The sequence below is a fragment of the Formica exsecta genome, unplaced genomic scaffold, assembly GCF_003651465.1.
Source record: "Formica exsecta isolate Colony F162 unplaced genomic scaffold, ASM365146v1 scaffold1056, whole genome shotgun sequence".
In the NCBI taxonomy this organism is placed as follows: domain Eukaryota; kingdom Metazoa; phylum Arthropoda; class Insecta; order Hymenoptera; family Formicidae; genus Formica; species Formica exsecta.
This window is the reverse complement of record NW_021848396.1, coordinates 1-19,916: the sequence shown is the minus strand read 5'-3', so window position 1 is coordinate 19,916 and position 19,916 is coordinate 1. Positions and strand designations below refer to the sequence as shown.

The 19,916-nt window shown below is 31.9% G+C and overlaps 3 protein-coding genes across 4 annotated transcripts; all 3 read left to right on the top strand.

Annotated features, from left to right (window-relative positions):
* The first annotated feature begins 703 nt into the window (after positions 1 to 703).
* LOC115233799 lies at positions 704 to 3,149 on the top strand. Its single transcript, XM_029804391.1, has 4 exons — positions 704 to 1,802; positions 2,014 to 2,113; positions 2,475 to 2,630; positions 2,781 to 3,149. Exons 1-4 carry the CDS (start codon positions 1,006 to 1,008, stop codon positions 2,829 to 2,831), a joined length of 1,104 nt encoding a protein of 367 aa, XP_029660251.1. The 5' UTR covers positions 704 to 1,005; the 3' UTR covers positions 2,832 to 3,149.
* Positions 3,142 to 6,381, top strand: LOC115233638 (odorant receptor 43a-like). Of its 2 annotated transcripts, XM_029804191.1 has the most exons (6): positions 3,142 to 4,080; positions 4,459 to 4,898; positions 5,442 to 5,541; positions 5,630 to 5,740; positions 5,816 to 5,971; positions 6,247 to 6,381. In XM_029804191.1, exons 1-6 carry the CDS (start codon positions 3,643 to 3,645, stop codon positions 6,298 to 6,300), a joined length of 1,299 nt encoding a protein of 432 aa, XP_029660051.1. In that variant the 5' UTR covers positions 3,142 to 3,642; the 3' UTR covers positions 6,301 to 6,381. The 2 variants fall into 2 exon arrangements, with proteins under 2 accessions (XP_029660051.1, XP_029660042.1); XM_029804182.1 differs by having other exon boundaries at positions 5,630 to 5,971.
* Positions 6,382 to 6,527: 146 nt separating this feature from the next.
* LOC115233860 lies at positions 6,528 to 18,618 on the top strand. Its single transcript, XM_029804477.1, is given in 14 exon segments — positions 6,528 to 6,543; positions 6,668 to 7,053; positions 7,467 to 7,906; positions 8,454 to 8,553; positions 8,635 to 8,745; positions 8,829 to 8,984; positions 9,844 to 9,884; positions 10,525 to 10,954; positions 11,372 to 11,808; positions 14,793 to 15,321; positions 15,896 to 16,332; positions 17,944 to 18,043; positions 18,136 to 18,246; positions 18,377 to 18,618. Coding segments are annotated over 14 exon segments (3,489 nt in total). The 3' UTR covers positions 18,572 to 18,618.
* Positions 18,619 to 19,916: the final 1,298 nt, after the last annotated feature.

Here is a 19,916-nt window from a genome sequence, read left to right as displayed (position 1 = left end):
TGAAATCATTAGCCCCGCGCTTGTGTCACATCAGGAAATATATTTCAATTTTCGTCTTTCGCATTTCACGAACGAGTACTAAGGTGAGTAAAAAATTGCAAAGATTGTATGGATAGATCATATGGCGCGTTTTTAGATTTTTGAATAAATACGTGACACACATTTCCAGATTTTCGGTCAATGTAGAGAAAGTGCTATGCGAAATATGCTTAACGGAATTGATTGCTTAACAATAAAAAAAAAATCATTGTAACAGATCTCAATGTAACAATAACATAATAGTGTCTCTTAAAGTTTCGTACAAATTCTTAGTTTGTCTATCACTGAACAACTGTTGTCGAATTTTGTGATAGCTATTTATTTATTACTCTCTTAAGAATGGGTAAATAATGACGCTGTGGCCATCTTGACCTATTTCATTCTATTGATTTCCTTTACATTTAATATTGAGATATTTTGTTATATCGGTGAACACTTCTCGTAGAATAGATACTATTCACAATATCTTCGAAAACAAAAAATTGCTGTACAAAGGATTAATATTTTTATTACTGCTGTAAATTTTTAAAATAAGTATATTTTTTTAAATGCATTTTATTTAGTTATTAAATTCTTATGTCTTGTTCTTAAAAAAACTGTATCCCATACGAAAGTATTTACCTAGTTTAAACAAAAAGAACTGAAACACTGCTGCGATTTTTCTTTCATTTATCACTACTTTTCATATACTTTATTGCACATAGATAAGTCAAAAAATATTTGATTCAAAACCATATAATTATTTTTGTGATGCGGAGCTACCATCGTTACAAGTGAAAACATGTAACTAAAGCTATACATCTCTGTGACAAAATCGATTTGTCAAGCACACGCAATTCTTCTCCCTTGTTATAACGTATAGTTGAAAATACTGCATTGCATGTGTGATGGTCATGCGCAAATTTTCTACCGTCACTATAATCGATAGAATGCGCTCAGTCATTCGCGCGCCTTTGACACGGCAGCATGGGCAAGATGCCGATATGGCCCAATGCGAATCATGAGAAAGATGTGATTGATATATTGATATGGAACAGATGGCTATTGCGAGTTCTTGGTATCTGGCCGCTAGTATATCCGGATACCACAAGGATCGAAAAGATATTGGCAATGTTCTCGTTCACATTGTGTTGGACTGTGCTCAGTTTATTCCTGGTATTAACGAGTATATTCACCTTTACGGATCGAAGTGTCATGAGCGAGAAAATGAAGATGCTAGGTCCGCTGGGTTATGTGTTTTTCTCTATGCTAAAATACTTTTTCTTAGTAATACGTCATAAGAGCTTTCGGCGATGCATTAAAATTCTCACTAAGGATTGGCGTATGGTTCAGGAGGGGTATCATCGGGAAATTATGTTAAGAGACGCGGAAAAGGGCCAAATATTGTCAAAATTTTGTATAGTGTTCATGTATTGCGGTGGCCTCTCTTACAACACGATAATGCCATTTCTATCGCAAATGCCCGATAACGAGCAGAACATTACTATTCGACCGATGGCCTATCTCGGTTTTGATATCCTGTTTGATTTGCAATTAATGCCAATTTATGTGTTCGCTTTTTGCCTGCAATGCTTCACCGGCGTTGTCATGTTTAACATTACTACGTCGGTTTGCTGTTTAGCGGCCATGTTTGTGGCCCATGCATGCGGTCAGGTCAACATCGTGTTAACTCGCGTGGAAAATCTTATCAAAAAAGAATGCAGTCGTGTAAAGTTTGAGCAATGCATGGCGATTATTGTGCAACATCACGTGAGAGCGTTGAAGTAAGTACCCTCCAACTTGCTACCTGTTGCATCTTCAGAAGAGAATTATCTGCATATTTCGACAATGAAATCTATACGAGAAAATACAATCTATAGTTTGTTGAGAAAATTACGCACTCAAAAATTTCTCAAGAATATTTTTAATCGATAAAAGATTACGTCAGTTTATCTCCATGTTAAATGTACCAAAAATTAGATTGAAATTTTATAGATTTTCAGCCAGCATCGAGAATACTTTACGCGAGATATGCCTTATCGAGCTAGTGGGAACGACATTGATAATGTGCTTGGTAGAATATTCTCTGATTACGGTAATTTTATACATTCCAAAAAGTTACGTTTCAAAAGTAATGTCGACATTTTTAATACTGCCTCCTGAGTATTCTCCGATATAATGTATGAATCGATACTGCATCATATTCACAGGAATGGAACAATAGCGATCGTATAGCAATTTTCACATACTTTTTTCTGTTAATTTCTTTCATCTTTAATATTTTTATATTCTGCTACATCGGTGAACTACTAATGGAGCAGGTGCTTGTAATTATATTGAATTAATTAGGATAATTTCATAGAATTTAATTCTTGTGATTCTATATATATATTTAAATAATATACGTACAATCCATATGTAATTTTATATATAAATAAATAAAATTAGATATATAGTGTAGCAAAGTCGGGTATACTTCGTACAAGATCGAATGGTACAATTTACCGGGAAAAGCCGCTCTTGATCTCATGTTGATGATCACTATGTCTCGTCATCCGACACAAATTACCGCTGGAAGATTAATAAGTCTTTCCTTTACTAATTTTGGTAATGTAAGTACGATTTATATCATTATGTTTTTAAAAAACAAAAATATAATTAATGCATTCTTCCTTACCCAAAAGTGAATGATTAAATTCGAGCAAATAAAATTTACGGTCGACATATTTCGATATTAATATTTTTGGTATCGCATTTTATAGGTTCTAAAAACCTCGGTCGCATATTTGAATTTACTTCGAACTGCCGTTTGATAAATGCAGAATAATATGCAATTTATATCATCTTTGAGGAAAAAAGCAATCTACGATAAACAACGATTTTTTTTTAAGTGAAAATATATTAAATAAATTATTTAATGCACAAATAATATATATAACAAATTTATATAAATCTTGAAATTAATAAGAAGACACAAGAAATGATATAGACGTTTCACTTTTACCTATGTGCCTTTAAAAAATAAAAGAAAAGACAAGCAATGTAAATATTCATAATATTTTCAAAACACTATAAAATTCAATTTTTTAAGTTCTAATAATTTTCTTATTATTAAAGATTATATATAAGATATATTGCTTTTTTTCTTTTATAAATCACTCTTCTGCTTCTAATTATATTTTATTATTATTTAATTTAAAATAAAAGTCAAGAAGAAATATACGGAAATGCTGTGGAAGAATTCTCTTTGCAAATTATAATAATAATTGCAATGGCAACAATACTACTCTCGACAAAATTGATTTTTCAGCGCATGCATGCTTCTTTCTATCTATGCTATTATTGAAAGTACCTCGATGATTATACGTCATATTTACGAAAATTTTTAATGCGTTTAATGCCATTTTATTTTATATTACAGTAAATTATTTTTCTTATACATGTTTAAATATCAAGTTACATTCTTAACGAAATTACCAAATATATAAAAAAATGAGTTTTTTCAGCTTATTACCTCTGCGAACGACACAATAAATGCTCTAACGTTCGAGATCCCACAATGTTAATCGCATACAATCAATTCAGACAGACTGTTCACAGCGAAAAGAATACTACTACTAGAGAATGAACGCAAGCGCATGTCCGGTGACCTTGCAATCAATGCTACGCGTTCGGCTCGTGCAGTTTTCAACAAACATTGTCATCGTGAACATGCCAAGTGCACAAGACGAACACGACTCCAGCTATCGGCGAGACATTCGGAATGTTTTCAAGCTGAACAATTGGATTTTAGGGTCGATCGGTATTTGGCCAGTCGCGATTTGCGGTATCGGACGACACGCGTCCAAAATTGCGATCGCGATCTGCAATCTCGCATTTAGCTTCGCGTTAGTGCCGTGCGCCTTGCATATCATTTACGACGAAAAGGATATCATCATGAGACTGAAGCTATGCGGCCTTTTGGCCTTTTGTCTCACCGCAATGACAAAATACTGCATCCTCGCGATACGTCGACCTAAGATACTGCGTTGCATCGAATATGTGAAAAGCGACTGGTGGCAGGTTGGTATTGTCGTTAATATAAAGTAATATATCAATGCGCAGAATGCATTACAACGTATTAAAAAAAAGGTTTGAGTTCACCCGTAAATTCATAATTAGCATGCATGTAATTAAATAATTATATCTTTCGAACATGATGCTTTTATTGTTAATTTAAAAGTGCATCCATTTCGTGCAATTTTATTATAGCGTAATAATTGTTATATTAATATAATATAAAATAATAGAAGTGGAATGTGCGGTTAATTAAATTCTTTTTTCTATGTACACAATAAAGCTGGCGTTCGATTTACAGAGAGAAAAGCTACTGCTACATTGCTAAATTCGTAAATAATAATTCTTTATTTGATAAAAAAATTATTGGCAATATTGTGACAGGTGACGTTCAGATCTGATCGCGAAGTGATGCTGAAGTACGCTACCATTGGTCGCAATCTAACGATTATCGGAGCATCATTCATGTACACTGCCGGCATCATTTATTACATGATTTTGATTCCATTTTTTTCCGAGCACAAAGTCAACAATCAAACCATCAGACCGCTAGTGTATCCAATTTACAGCAAATTTCGCCACTCTCAAATTAGCCCGGTATATGAAATTGTGTATGTAGCTCATTGCATGTGCGGATACACCATATACTCGGTGACAGCTGGTGCGTACGGACTTGCCGCCTTATTCGCCACTCATGCATGCGGCCAGATCGAAGTAATCGTATCACGATTAGAAGATCTCCTAAATGGTGAAAGGTTCAAGCAAAGCTCGAAAATTCATCAACGAATTGCTTCCATCGTGAAGGATCATGTTCGAGTAATAAGGTAAGATTTTTAAATAACAACTTATTAATATTCGTAATAATTCATGAATAAAAAAAACATAGATAAAAAAATTTGATAATTTAGCTTAAATTATAAATCATAAAAAATTATACACGAGTATATATAACACTCCGTCAACAAGTCAGTAAACATAGTTAATTTAGCGAAAAGAAATAATTCTGATAACAAAATGAAAAAGTTAACATTATTACAAAATACTTTGTTCATATAATTTGCTAATTTCTATCACTTTATAGTATAATAGATATGTATAACAAAGTAATAAAGGAGCAACAGGTGGTCTCAAGAAACCTCCAATACGTTAAGCAGTTCTGTTTCATGTTAGACAATACATAGGCTATAAGCATGCGATATTATATATATCGTGTGCAAATGATTATATATACTACGTACTTATACCGTATAGAAGTTGAAAGAGAAAGAAAGAAAGAAAGAGAAAAAATACATAGAGTTATATCACAGTAAGAATGATTGAAGCAATGCATCTATTTTCTTCGTATAAACTAGAGTAAATTATTCCAGGTTTGCAATTGTTGTGGAAGAAGTTTTACAAGAAGTATGTTTAGTAGAGTTGACTAGTTCTGTATGCACGATATGTCTGCTCGAATACTACTGTATAGTGGTGCGCTAATGTATATATATAAAAAAATAACCAATAATGTATAAGAAAAATCCACGTAAAATTATATTTTCTATTTACAATTTAATAGGATTGGCAACAAGATAATAAACTTAGTTTAGCAACTTATTTTCTGCTCCTTGTTTCTTTCTGTTTCAATGTATACATATTATGTTACATCGGCGAGCTTCTCGTGGAAAAGGTACATTTTTATTCTATGATTATGCAACTTAATTTTGACCGCATATTGAATAATTGTTCGCGATTAATATTACAGAGCAGTCAAATTGGATATATATGTTATATGATTAATTGGTACCAATTATCGCCAAAATCAGCTCGCAGTCTTATATTGATAATCGCTATGGCGAGCCATCCCATAAAAATCAGTGCTGGTAGAATGGTAGATTTATCATTACCAACTTTTGGAAATGTGTGTGTATGAAATATTATAGATAACATTTATACATTACATATAATCCTAGTTTGGAATCTAAAATTATTTTTCAAAGTAATTAAATAATATAATTATATGGAAAATAAATTAATATTCCAAACATTATTTTATACCGCCTTTGCATAATAATCTAACACAATTATTTTGTCATATTTAACAATTTTGATATTTAGATAAAATTGCAAAAAAAAAACTAAATTACTGTTGTGAAAAAAAGATCATATTATTTTATAAAAATATAATTGTTCTAGGTATTAAAGACTAGCGTGGCATATCTGAGCTTCCTGCGGACGTTAGTGATGTAAATATTGTATAATCGAATTATATGACATATATCAGAAATTTATAGAAATTATGTGATATATATATAAAGTGATTTAAATATATCAATTTTAATGCATATAATACTATGTTAATAGAAGAATCCAAAAATTACTTACTCTTTCTCACTTTTATTAACTTACTTTCATTTTTTTTATTAATCATTGAAATACATTTAAATTAAATTTTGTCAGAATGAAATATACTTTGCATGACCATTCTTCTCGGTTAATAGCATATATGCGATCTCTTAGACAATCGGGAAACGAAAGAACGAAGGAACGCTTGCAACGCAAGCGCAAGCGCAACTTTGTAATCAATGTCGCCGCGTCTGCCTTGTCTAGTCTTAAGTGGAACTTGTCATTGCAAACATGATAAGTGCACTCCGCGACGAACCCGCGGTATCGCAGAACTTTAGCTATCAGCAAGATATTCGATATATTTTTAAACTGAATAACTGGATCCTAGGTTCGCTTGGTATTTGGCCAGTAGCGACCCAGGGAATCAGACAACATGCATCTACGATTGCGATCGCGCTCTGTAATCTCGCATTAGCTTTCGCGATAGTGCCCTGCGCCCTGCATATCGTTTATGACGAGAAAGATATCACTCTAAGACTTAAACTGTTTGGTTTACTGGCATTTTGTCTTACCGCCATGACGAAGTACTGCATTCTCGCGATACGTCGCCCTAAAATACTGCGCTGCATCGAATATGTGAAGAGCGATTGGTGGCAGGTCGGTGTTATTTATGCTTAACATAACATTGCATTAATGTGCGGAATTTATTATAAAGTACTGAAAAATGCTTTGAGTAACAAGAAAAATGCACGAATAAGATAATATTAATTGTAAAATAGTTTGATTCTTTCGAGTTGATTATATAATTCCTACTGTTGTTTAAAAACGAGGTAATTATTTCGTGTAATATATTATAACATAGAGTAAAAAATTGTGTATGTTATATTTAAATAATAATAGTGAGCAATGAAAATTAAAAATGTGCGGTGAAACAATTAAGGTTTTCTTTCTATCTACATTGCTGTTAAAATTTCGATTTAAAAAGAAAAAAGTAATCGCTAAACAGAGTGCGAAATTAGTAGTAATTTTTCGTCTATCGATAAATAAAGTTGCTGGCAATACTGTGACAGGTGACACTTAGAAGTGATCGTAAAATGATGCTGAAGTATGCTGCCACCGGTCGCAATTTAACGATAATCGGCGCATCTTTCATGTACACAGCCGGCGTCATTTATCACATGATTCTGCCGTTCTGTTCCGAGCATAAAGTTAACAATCAAACCATCAGACCACTCGTGTATCCGACTTATAGTAAATTTCGCCAGTCTCAAATTAGCCCGATATACGAAATTGTGTATGTAGCTCATTGCATGTGCGGATACACCATATATTCGGTAACAGCTGGTGCGTGCGGATTGGCAGCCCTATTTGCTACTCACGCATGTGGACAGATCCAAATGATTATATCGCGATTGGAAGATCTGTTAGATGGTGAAAAATTCAAGCAAGGCCCAACGAATGTTCATCAACGAATTGCTGCCATTGTAAAAAATCATGTTCGAGTAATAAGGTAACATTTTAAAGTAATAACTTATTAAAATAATTCAAGCAGAAAAATAAAAACTAAAGATAAGAAATTTAATAATTTATAGCCTAAATTATGAATAATAAAAAATATATTTTACGACGAACTATTTATACTATTTTGTTTTTATATAGTGCTCTTTACAATTCTATAAACATAAGTATAATTTAGCAAAAAGAAATGATATTACTATTCCTAATTTAATCTCACAACGAAAAAGATTGTTATATAATAACATTGTTGCATATCCTCAATGATATAATCCAGTTAATTCTTTGTATGACGGATATAATAAAGAGACAAATGCAACAGCTGGTCTTAACGGGCAGCCAATACGTTCTGTAGGCGGTTGTGTTTCGTATCAGATAATAAGCATGCGCTATTATATGTATATCTGTTTACATTATGCTATGTATACGTAACATAGTAGTTGAATATATTATATTAAAGTAAGGCTGGACGCGCGCGGAATAACACATCCAAATTTCTTTAAATTTCTCCGTGCAAAAGCAGAGCGATTAATTTATTTTAGATTTGCGGCCATTGTAGAGGAAGTTTTACAAGAAGTGTGTTTGGTGGAATTCACTAGTTCTGTATGCACGATATGTCTGCTCGAATACTACTGTATACTGGTGCGCTAATATGTGCCACATTAAAAAAAAATACTGTTAAAAGATCCTGTAAAATTATATTTGTTATCTACAATTTGACAGGATTGGCAAGAAGATGATAGAATTGGCTTAGCGACTTATTCTTTGCTCCTTGTTTCGTTCTGTTTCAATGTATACATATTATGCTATATTGGTGAGCTTCTTATGGAAAAGGTATATCTTCGTTTCTTTAATCATGTAATTTGCTTAATTTCAACCGCATGTTGAATAATCGTTTGCGGTTGATTTGTTTGCAGAGCAGTCAAATTGGATTGATATGCTATACGATAGATTGGTATCAATTATCGCCAAAATCAGCCCGCAGCCTTATATTAATGATCGCTATGGCCAGTCATCCCATAAAAATTAGTGCCGGTAGAATGGTAGATCTATCATTATTAACTTTTGGAAATGTGAGGCACTTTAAATATAACACATTAATGCGTTATAATTTTAGTTTAAAATCTATATACACGTTCAAATTTGGAATAAGATAATAATTCCATAAAAAATAATATTCACAAAATAATTTATATAACAGAATTATTTAACAGAAACAAAAATTATTATGCATTTTTGCGTAATAATATAGCAGTGAATTTCATTTTTTCATATTTAGCAACTTTAACATTTTTAAATAAATTTCAAAAAAGTAATAAATTATAGCTGAAAAAATATTGATTTAGTTTGATTTGTTTAGGTATTAAAAACCAGTGTAGCATATCTGAGCTTCCTCCGGGCGTTAATAATGTAAGATATGATTGAAATTATGTGAGACAGATATACAAAGAGATTATTTTAAATTTAATATGGCTTACCTATTCAACATATAGAAGATATCTTGGTATATAAATAATATTATATAAAATAACATATGCGCTATTTAATGTTTATATATCCACTTTCTTTTCTCGATTAATCATTTTCATTGAACGATATATGCATCAAATAAACGATTTCAATCTTCTTATTATTTTTTATATAAAGAATGTAAACAAGTAATTTAATCTTGACATTTAAATAAAATCACAAAATGTCAAAATATATAATTTTTTTCTGATTTAAAAAAATTAGTTTATAGATCTATTTATTTCATTTCTTAAATAATTAAATTCATGTAAATATGTGCAAAACCGTGGAAGTGTTTTTGTTCCATTTATAGAATTGCTAGAATAAAATACACCATGCACGATCACCTCTCGATTAATAACAGGCACACAATTTGTTAGACTATCAACAGAACGTCTAATCTAAAGAACGTCTAATAGTAAGCGCAAGCGCAGCATATCCGATGGGCTTGCGATCAATGTCGCGCATTCAGTCTTTAACAATACTTGTCATCGCGAACATGTCAAATGCACGTGAATCTGCAATGCCACAGAACTCCAACTATCAGCGAGATATTCAATACGTTCTCAAGCTGAATAACTGGATTCTATACACAATCGGCATCTTGCCATTCACGACCCGCGGCATCGGAAGATATGCATTTAAGATCTTGATCGTGTTCTGTAATTTCATAATAAGCTTCGCGATGGTGCCCTGTGCACTGCATATTGTCTACGATCAAAAAGACATCACTATAAGACTTAAACTATTCGGCTTGTTGACATTTTGCCTTACCGCGATGACGAAATATTGCTTTCTCACGATACGTCGTCCTAAGATATTGTATTGCATCGAACATGTGAAGAATGATTGGTGGCAGGTCGGTGTTATCATTAATTAACATAATGTATGGTGCTAATTTGCAGTGTTTATAATAATATATTGACAAATAGTTTGTGTAAAAAAAGCGCGAATATGTGATGTTTATTTAAAAATTATTCGATATACTGATAGCTAGAATAAAATACACCATGCACGATCACCTCTCGATTAATAACAGGCACACAATTTGTTAGACTATCAACAGAACGTCTAATCTAAAGAACGTCTAATAGTAAGCGCAAGCGCAGCATATCCGATGGGCTTGCGATCAATGTCGCGCATTCAGTCTTTAACAATACTTGTCATCGCGAACATGTCAAATGCACGTGAATCTGCAATGCCACAGAACTCCAACTATCAGCGAGATATTCAATACGTTCTCAAGCTGAATAACTGGATTCTATACACAATCGGCATCTTGCCATTCACGACCCGCGGCATCGGAAGATATGCATTTAAGATCTTGATCGTGTTCTGTAATTTCATAATAAGCTTCGCGATGGTGCCCTGTGCACTGCATATTGTCTACGATCAAAAAGACATCACTATAAGACTTAAACTATTCGGCTTGTTGACATTTTGCCTTACCGCGATGACGAAATATTGCTTTCTCACGATACGTCGTCCTAAGATATTGTATTGCATCGAACATGTGAAGAATGATTGGTGGCAGGTCGGTGTTATCATTAATTAACATAATGTATGGTGCTAATTTGTTTATAATAATATATTGACAAATAGTTTGTGTGAAAAAAGCGCGAATATGTGATGTTTATTTAAAAATTATTCGATATACTGATAAATCAAGATCTACTATATGATCCTCATAATTGTTTACAAAGTGTGCCTATTTTGTGCGAAATTTTTCATAATATAATAATTATATTTAATATAACTCTGAATTTTTTAATATAATATTTTAGAATAAAAATTTCAAATACGCTTAAAAAAAGAAATATAAAATTTTATTCTCTTTCTACATTGTAAACTAAAATTTTAATTAAGACAGGAAAGCCAATTGAAAGATTGCTAAATTGATAGAATGTCGCAATCTCTTATTTAACGACAAATAACGGCAATATTGTGACAGGTGACGTTCAGATCTGATCGCGAACAAATGTTGAAGTATGCTGCCACTGGTCGCAATCTAACGATAATCGCCACATCAATTATGTACACTTCTGCTTTCATTTATTATTTGATTTTGCCGTTTTGTTCCGAGCACAAAATCAACAATCAAACTGTCAGACCGCTCGTGTTTCCGATTTATAGTAAATTTCGCCAATTCCAAATTAGTCCGGTATACGAAATTGTGTATATAGCTCATTGCATGTGCGGATACACCATATATTCGGTGACAGCTAGTGCGTGCGGATTGGCCGCCTTGTTCGTCACTCATGCATGTGGTCAGATTCAAGTGATTCTGTCGCGATTGAAAGATCTTGTAGATGGTAAAAATTTCGAGCAAAGTCCAAATGTTCATCGACGAATTGCTGCCATCGTGAAAAGCCATGTTCGAGTAGTAAGGTAACAATTCAAAATAACAGCTTACCTCTCTATACAACAATTTACTGATTTAAAAAATTAAAAATTACAGTTAAAAATTTTAATAATTTTAAATTTCAAACAAAAATATTTTTAATCATTTAATTACAAGTAACTAAAACAATTCGTTTTTACATACGGCGCTACTCTCACAACTACAATATAAACATGATTAATTAGTAAAATACTTCATTTTTTCTAAACTTTAGTTTTCTCAAAAATAAATACAGTTGCAATATGAAAGTATTTCTAAAACCAAAATCATATATATCATTAAAAAAACTAATTATTCTATTTCTTGAATTTTCCATTTGAGTGATATATAGTGAGAATAAACAAGGCAACGCGTTGAGGTATCAAATACAAACTAAGATGATTTATTCTAGGTTTGCTGCTGTGGTGGAGGAAATTTTGCAAGAAGTATGTTTAGTAGAACTCAGTAGTTCTGTATGCATAATCTGTCTGCTCGAATACTATTGTATAGTGGTGCGCTAACAAATATACTATAAAAAATAAAGAATTCTTAATAAAAGCTCCTATAAAATTATATTTGCTGCTTACGATTTAATAGGATTGGCAAGGTGATGATAGGATTGGTTTAGCGACTTATTTTCTGATCTTTGTTTCATTCTGTTTCAACGTATATATATTATGCTATATCGGCCAGCTTCTCATGGAAAAGGTACACTTTCGTTTCTTTAATCATGCAATGCTTAATTTCAATTACGTGTGTTTAATTGTTTGGAGTTAATGTTGCAGAGCAGTCAAATTAGATATATATGCTATATGATTAATTGGTACCAATTATCGCCAAAATCAGCTCGCAGTATTATATTGATAATCGCTATGGCCAGCCATCCCATTAAAATCAGTGCCGGTAGAATAGTAGATCTGTCATTGATGACTTTTGTAAATGTAAGACATTAATAACATTTACATTATTATTCTATCTTCTCTTAAACTTATTTTCACAAAAATGTAAAATAAATTATAATACCAAAAAAAATTAATATTCCCAAAATTATTTAATAGTATTATCTTACACAATAATTTAGTAATAAATTCTGGAAAATACACAAAAAATTACAATATATAATTAAAAAAATATTATTATTTAAATATGTTTTTCAGGTATTGAAAACTACTGTGGCATATCTCAGTTTTCTACGAAAGTTAGTAATATAAATACAATTAAAATTGAGATATGTATAAAAGTATTTTAGATTTCTAATATCTTGCTAATCTATTTAAAAAACGTAGAAAATTTATATATTACATAAAAATAATATTGCGTCAGAATTATAGACATTCACATATTCATTTTCCTTCTCCTAATAATTGTTGTTGCATTGTACATATATCCATCACAAAAACACGTTTGATATTTTTTTTTTTATTTTTTATATAACACATGATAATTTAAATGTGTATACAAAGAACCCGATATAAAAAAATGTTTTACTTTAGTGTGTAATATTCATAATGACGTATTAAGTATTAAGAAATAGTTTGAGTGAAAAAAGATACGCATTTCTGATTTTAATTTAAAAATAATTCGAATTGTGGTTAAAAAAATAAAAATTTCTTCTTTATTCATATTAAATTTCTGATTATAAAAAAACAATATATTGCTAAGCCGATAAATTTATAATTGTCTTTGTATAGCGCTAACTCGAACATTTATTTAGCAAAGAAATTCTTTTAAATTATTTCTAATTTAATATTGTGTATTGAAAAAATTAACTGCTGCATAATTTCATTTATATAAATTGTTTAAATATTATCTTTTCATTACATATTTAAGGAATGTAACAGAACGACAAGTGCAACAGGTGGTTCCGTACGAATCAGTAGGCGGTACCGATGCGCATCAGATGATGCGCGGACTATGCACTATTGTATATTAGTCTACAATTGAATATGTTATATATTTATACTATACAACAGCTATTGATAATTTTATTTTAACTAGTGCAATGAGTGCAGCTATTATTCTCGGGTCACATAGTCGGGTGAGCCAGTTTAAAAAAAATAATATAATGTGTGAAGAAAGAATTCCCCCGCCCCCCCCCCCCATCTCTTTCTAACACACTATATATATTTACTTGATAGGGAGACATCGGAGCATTAACAAATTACATAAGAATTTCGTCGCAAGGAAAAACAGGAGTAACATCATCGTGCTTCGTGCGATTTTATAAAAATAGTGATTTTATAAAGAATAAATTAATATTCCAAAAATTATATTTAATAGTAGCTTATATCAGAATTTAAAAATAGATTTTATTCGAAGGCAAGTAAAAAATTAAATTACAGCAGAAAAATTTTGAAAATTGTATTATTTCAGCATATTTTTTTAGGCACCGAAAACTAGCGTGGCCATCAATTTGCTACGAATGTTAGTAATGTAAATTAATGTAAATGTTAGTAACGTAAACATAATTAAAATTACAGATATACAGAAAGATTATTTTGCATTTAAGAGAGCATAAGACAATAACGTCAGACAAGGATCACACGAAGCACAGTGATGTTATTCTCGTTCTTCCTTGCGACGAAATTCTTATGTAATTTGTTAATGCTTCGATGTCTTCCTACCAAGTAAACATGTGTAATGTGTAGAAAGAGATGAGGGGGAAGAGATTCTTCCTTCATATATTATATTATCTTTTTCAAACTGACTCACATATGTGACCCGAGAATAATAGCTGCGCTATATAATTTTTTCTCAGTAGCTGCTATATAGTATAAATATGTAGTATACTTGTATAATGTTTAGTACATATAATATTATATTATACAGAATCATATTACGCCAATGTTACACACACAATTTTCATAATTTTACCACAATTTTATGTCAAGTTATTTGATTTGTCGAAAAATAAATAGAACGAACAATGCAGAGATGAATTTAGACAGAAAAACGGAAGTGATTTTTCGGTTTGGAATCACTGGGATGTAAGGTACATCCTGCACGACCACTTCGTGGTTAATACACACACGATCTGTCAGACTGACAGCAGATGAAAGGATGCCTGCGACGCGAGCGCAAGCGCGTGTCCAGCGACCTTGCAATCAATGCTACGCGCTGGCCTCGTGCAGTCTTAAACGGAACCTGTCAACGTGAACATGAGGAATTCAGAAGACAACCAGGCGACGTCGCCAAACGTTAATTATCAGCAGGACATGAGATATGTCTTCAAGCCGTGCAGCTGGATCTTCGGCTCGATTGGCATCTGGCCAGTCGCGTTCCGCGGAATCGGACAATACGTGCCTAAGATCGCGCTCGTGCTGTGTAATTTCGCGTTAGGCTTCGCGATAGTGCCGTGTATTCTGCACATCATTTATGACGAGAAGGATCTTAATATAAGATTGAAGCTCTCCGGACTACTGGGCTTCTGCCTCACCGCAATGATGAAGTACTGCGTTCTCGCGATACGTCGGTCTAAAATATTACGTTGCATCGAACACGTGAAGAGTGACTGGTGGCAGGTCGGTGTTGTCGATATATAAAATGCTGCAAGATGTTAATAAATAGAATTTATCGCAAACCGTTGAGAAGTGATAGCTGATTTCTTTTTTTCGAGACTGGAAGAATACGAGTTTCACCAGAAACCGTTTGAAATAATGCTATTTTTCGAGCAATATTTTTCAATCTCTGCATAAATATCAGTCTATTTATTTTATATAATTGCAATATATTTATTTTATATCTAGCCATTTTATTTCTACATTTAATTTGGTTAATGTTAATTATAATTTTCTTTTCTCTCTTGTCAAAGTTATTAAGAATATTAAGAAAAATATTAAGAATATGATTTCAATAATTATTTTAACACACGAAGCTACGCATTGTAGTAGCTAGATATATAAATCCGCATTTTATGCAACGACAGGATTTAAATTAAAAGTCATATATTTTTCCGTATTCATCAATCTGATACACTAAAGCAAATCTCGTAATTTCGTTTTCGAATGTTTTCTAGTCATCTCATAATTTGCAATAAATAGTGTTCACTGTCATTAATTCTCCCGGCAAATAGGATTACTGGCAATACTGTGACAGGTCAAGTTCAACTCCGATCGAGAATTGATGATGAAATATGCTACCACTGGTCGTAGGCTGTCTATAATCAGCACGACTTCCATGTACATCGCCGGCTTTATTTATCATACGATTCTGCCATTTTGCACTGTACATAAAGTCGGTAACGAAACCATCAGACCACTCGTGTATCCAACTTACAGTGAGTTTTATCAGACCCAGATGAGCCCGATATATGAAATAGTATATCTGGCTCATTGCGTTTGTGGATACACCATGTATTCGGTCACGGCCGGATCGTGCGGACTAGCTGCAATATTTGCTACTCATGCGTGTGGCCAAATTGATATCATCGCGTCCCGACTTGAAGATCTTCCGCGCGGCAAAAATTTTGACCGATCATCGGATGTTAATCAACGAATCGCTGCCATCGTGAGTGGTCACGTTCGAATATTAAGGTAACATCTACGCTATGAAATTAAGAAAGCGTATTTTTTTTTCAAGATTTCAATATAATTGATAAACTCCTATTTCTCTCTCTTTCTCAAATTAATCTAAAATTTTGCATATGTTTCAAAAAAAGTCTTGATAATTATAGTAACGTTCAAAATAATAAAAAAAAATAAAATAAGGCCATTTTTCAGTTCTCGTGTGTAAAGAAGTTTTCCATATTTTATATATGTACATACATATACATACATGCATAAACATTTTTTATTACCTACTGCACAATAAGGGCAAATGACGAGCAAATGCAACAAGTATATTTAATGAACCTCCAATGTATTTTAGGGAGCGGTGAGTTGCATGTCTGACGGATTATGCGCAGACTGTGGATATGAGAGATTGCATCCTCATGCACTTAAATGCATAACTTTTATATTGGGTTGAACGGAAAATTGGTTCCGTTTTTTACTAAGAGATGAAGACAGAAAAAACGGCACGAACTTTCCGTTCAACCCAATACAATAACTTTTATCTCATTTGAACAATAATTTAATTCTCTACAACTTTTGTTTCAGTACTTTTTGTTAAAAGACGTATACTTTCCCTGATATTTGTAAAAATGTAAAAAATAACCGTGATTTCAGAGGTTTTTGGGCGCTAACTATTTAAGGAAGCATTTTTCGACTCATGTATATAAGAAACTTTTTGTTCGGAATTAAATTATCTTTCAAATGAGATCAAAGTGATTGTAGTTCGCTCCATAGGTTTTAAAATAAACTAGTTTATAATCAATTTCAAATGTACCGAAAAGTGTTTTTTCGGCTATTGACGGTTATTCGAAAACCTATGGAACGAACTACAATAACTTTGATCTCATTTGAAAGATAATTTAATACCGAACAAAAAGTTTCCTATAAACATGGGTCAAAAAATGCTTCCTTAAAAAGTTAGCGCCCAGAAACCTCTGAAATCACGGTTATTTATTACATTTTTACAAATATCAGGGAAAGTATGCGTCTTTTAACAAAAAGTACCGAAACAAAAGTTGTAGAGAATTAAATTATCTTTCAAATGAGATCAAAGTGATTGTAGTTCGCTCCATAGGTTTTGAAATAAACCAGTTAAAGAATTGAATATTGCAGTGCCACTAATGTCATCTCCTGTGAAGAAAAATAAACGAGGCCAGGTAAACAATGATGAAAAAATTATTAATTATTATTATTAATAATTATTAATAATAATAAGGGAGCCGTATCTACGTATACGGTATTGAGTATCTCGCCATGTTCTCCCCACTTTGCCCGCTTATGCGCGAACCGAGATCATTCTTTTTTTGGATAGAGTATAGAATAGAGATTCTATGGTCAACTTCCCATTTATTGTCACGTGACCGATTTTAGTTCACTTCTATCTTCTAGCTATTGACGGTTATTCGAAAACCTATGGAACGAACTATTGTATATACTCATTACGTATTCAAATAATTGCAGAAAAGTGCGTAAAATTTAATTCTTTAATTTTTTATTAAACAGGATTGTATATATTTATGTGGTTAAAATGGTGGTAAAAATGATAATGGCATATAAAATTTTTAACTTGCAAACCATGACGATCTGTTTCAGATTCTGCGCTCTCGTGAACGAAATCCTACAAGAAGTATGTTTATTGGAATTCGCTAGTTCTATATTCACAATGTGCTTGCCCGAATATTATTGCATAGTGGTGCGCTAATATACATATCAAAAAGAAATAATTTTCTCTTAACACGCGCGAAAAATCTTATAAAATTATATTTGTTGCTTATAATTCGATAGGATTGGCAAGATAGTGATACAGTTGGACTGACAACTTACTTTCTGCTCTTTATTTCATTCTGCTTTAATATGTATATATTATGTTACATTGGCGAGCTACTCATGGCAAAGGTACATTTATTTTTTTCGATTTTATGTAACAATTTTAATTTAATTTCGATATTTTCATGAGCATGAAGCTGATGTATAGCAAAAATGCATGAAATGCAAGATATATTGAATTTTTCCGCGAATATTTCAGAGTAGTCAGATTGGTACGACGTGCTTTATGATCGATTGGTATCAACTGCCAGTAAAGGCAATTCGTAGTTTAGTGCTGGTGATCGCTATGTCAAGCCGTCCCATAAAGATCAGCGCTGGCAGGATGATAGATTTATCGCTAGCGACCTTTGGAAGTGTAAGGAATTGTGTATATGATATTTATGCAAAATTTTAATTCCTATTTCGATATAGTTGTAAATGAAATAAATCAATATCCCAAAATTATTTGAAGTATTTTTGCTTTCTTCGTATATATTCTTTTAATAAGAAACTATAGTTAATAAACTAAATCAGAATAAAAAGTATTATTAATGTAACTTTTTATTAGGTACTCAAAACAAGTCTGGCGTATCTAAGTTTTCTTCGAACTTTAGTAATGTGAATATTATTGGAGTGCCGTAACAATATACAAAAAATATATATTATCTCCTTTACAATGTTGTCCTTTAGAATCTTCATAGATCAAATGCATTAAAATGTGAGCATTTTAATAAGATAACAATTAATTTCTAACAAAATATATTTACTCTTGTTATTTCCAAAAACTAATTATTAAAAAAAAAAAATTTTTGTTTTGAAATTATAAATAATTACATTATACAATTTTATAGTAATATATAATTTAGAAAAAAAAATATTTAAAATTTTGAAGACTTTGTTTTCTGCAATAGAAAAAACATTGGACCAAGTGCATTGCTTTAGAAAGGGGCTATTTTAAAAGGGACCGTGTATTAGATAACGAATAAATGTGTACTGTAATTGTAATAAATATTTTCTACGAACTTAATTGTCAGTTCTCGTATGTAAGAATGCTTGACCGTGATTGGTCAATTTGCTTACGATCTAACTGTTACGACTAAAACAGTCTATTTTAGGCCCTGCGCACAATAGAGAAAATATTCGGAATAGGAATAAAATATTAAATATCAGGAGAAGCAATTTGGAATTATTTTACTTCAAACAACGGAACGGAATGGATTAACGCATAATGAAATAAAAAAATAAAAATTAGAAATAATTAATTCATTCCGTTTCCTTGTTTGAAGTAAAATAATTTCAAATTGCTCCTCCTGATATTTAATATTTTATTCCTATTCCTAATATTTTCTCTATTGTGCGCAGGGCCTAAGGTTAAAACCCGTTCATTCAAAAACGCTGATAGATTACGAATCAATATACCCTAGAATAGAAATTCTATGGTCAACTTCCCACTTATTGTCACGTGACCGATTTTAGTTCACTTCTATCTCGTATCAGAAATAGAAGGCGCAAGTCGGCTTCTTTTCCAAAAGAGAGTTTGCGCACTCTGGTCATACAATTTATCTTGAGGGTTTGTAAAATATATATTGAATCCTAAAATATTCTTGTAATCCGCTCAAAATCGAATAAATACAGACAATATACTTATTCTAGTAGCTAAGCTAGATTTATAATTTATGATATTAAAATGCAATTAATATGCATTTAGATTTAGAGAATCTTAGCAGTAAGATAACCTATAAAAAGAATTTATGTTTGCA

Bases quoted from the DNA above. Each gene is read 5' to 3' on its own strand.
- LOC115233638 (XM_029804182.1), top strand. From the start codon at position 3,643: ATGAACGCAAGCGCATGTCCGGTGACCTTGCAATCAATGCTACGCGTT. The intron at 4,081-4,458 runs GTTGGTATTGTC...ATATTGTGACAG, and splicing joins TGAAAAGCGACTGGTGGCAG to GTGACGTTCAGATCTGATCG. The intron at 4,899-5,441 runs GTAAGATTTTTA...AAATTATTCCAG, and splicing joins GATCATGTTCGAGTAATAAG to GTTTGCAATTGTTGTGGAAG.
- LOC115233799 (XM_029804391.1), top strand. From the start codon at position 1,006: ATGGGCAAGATGCCGATATGGCCCAATGCGAATCATGAGAAAGATGTG. The intron at 2,114-2,474 runs GTAATTTTATAC...TTAGATATATAG, and splicing joins TAGAATATTCTCTGATTACG to TGTAGCAAAGTCGGGTATAC. The intron at 2,631-2,780 runs GTAAGTACGATT...CGCATTTTATAG, and splicing joins CCTTTACTAATTTTGGTAAT to GTTCTAAAAACCTCGGTCGC.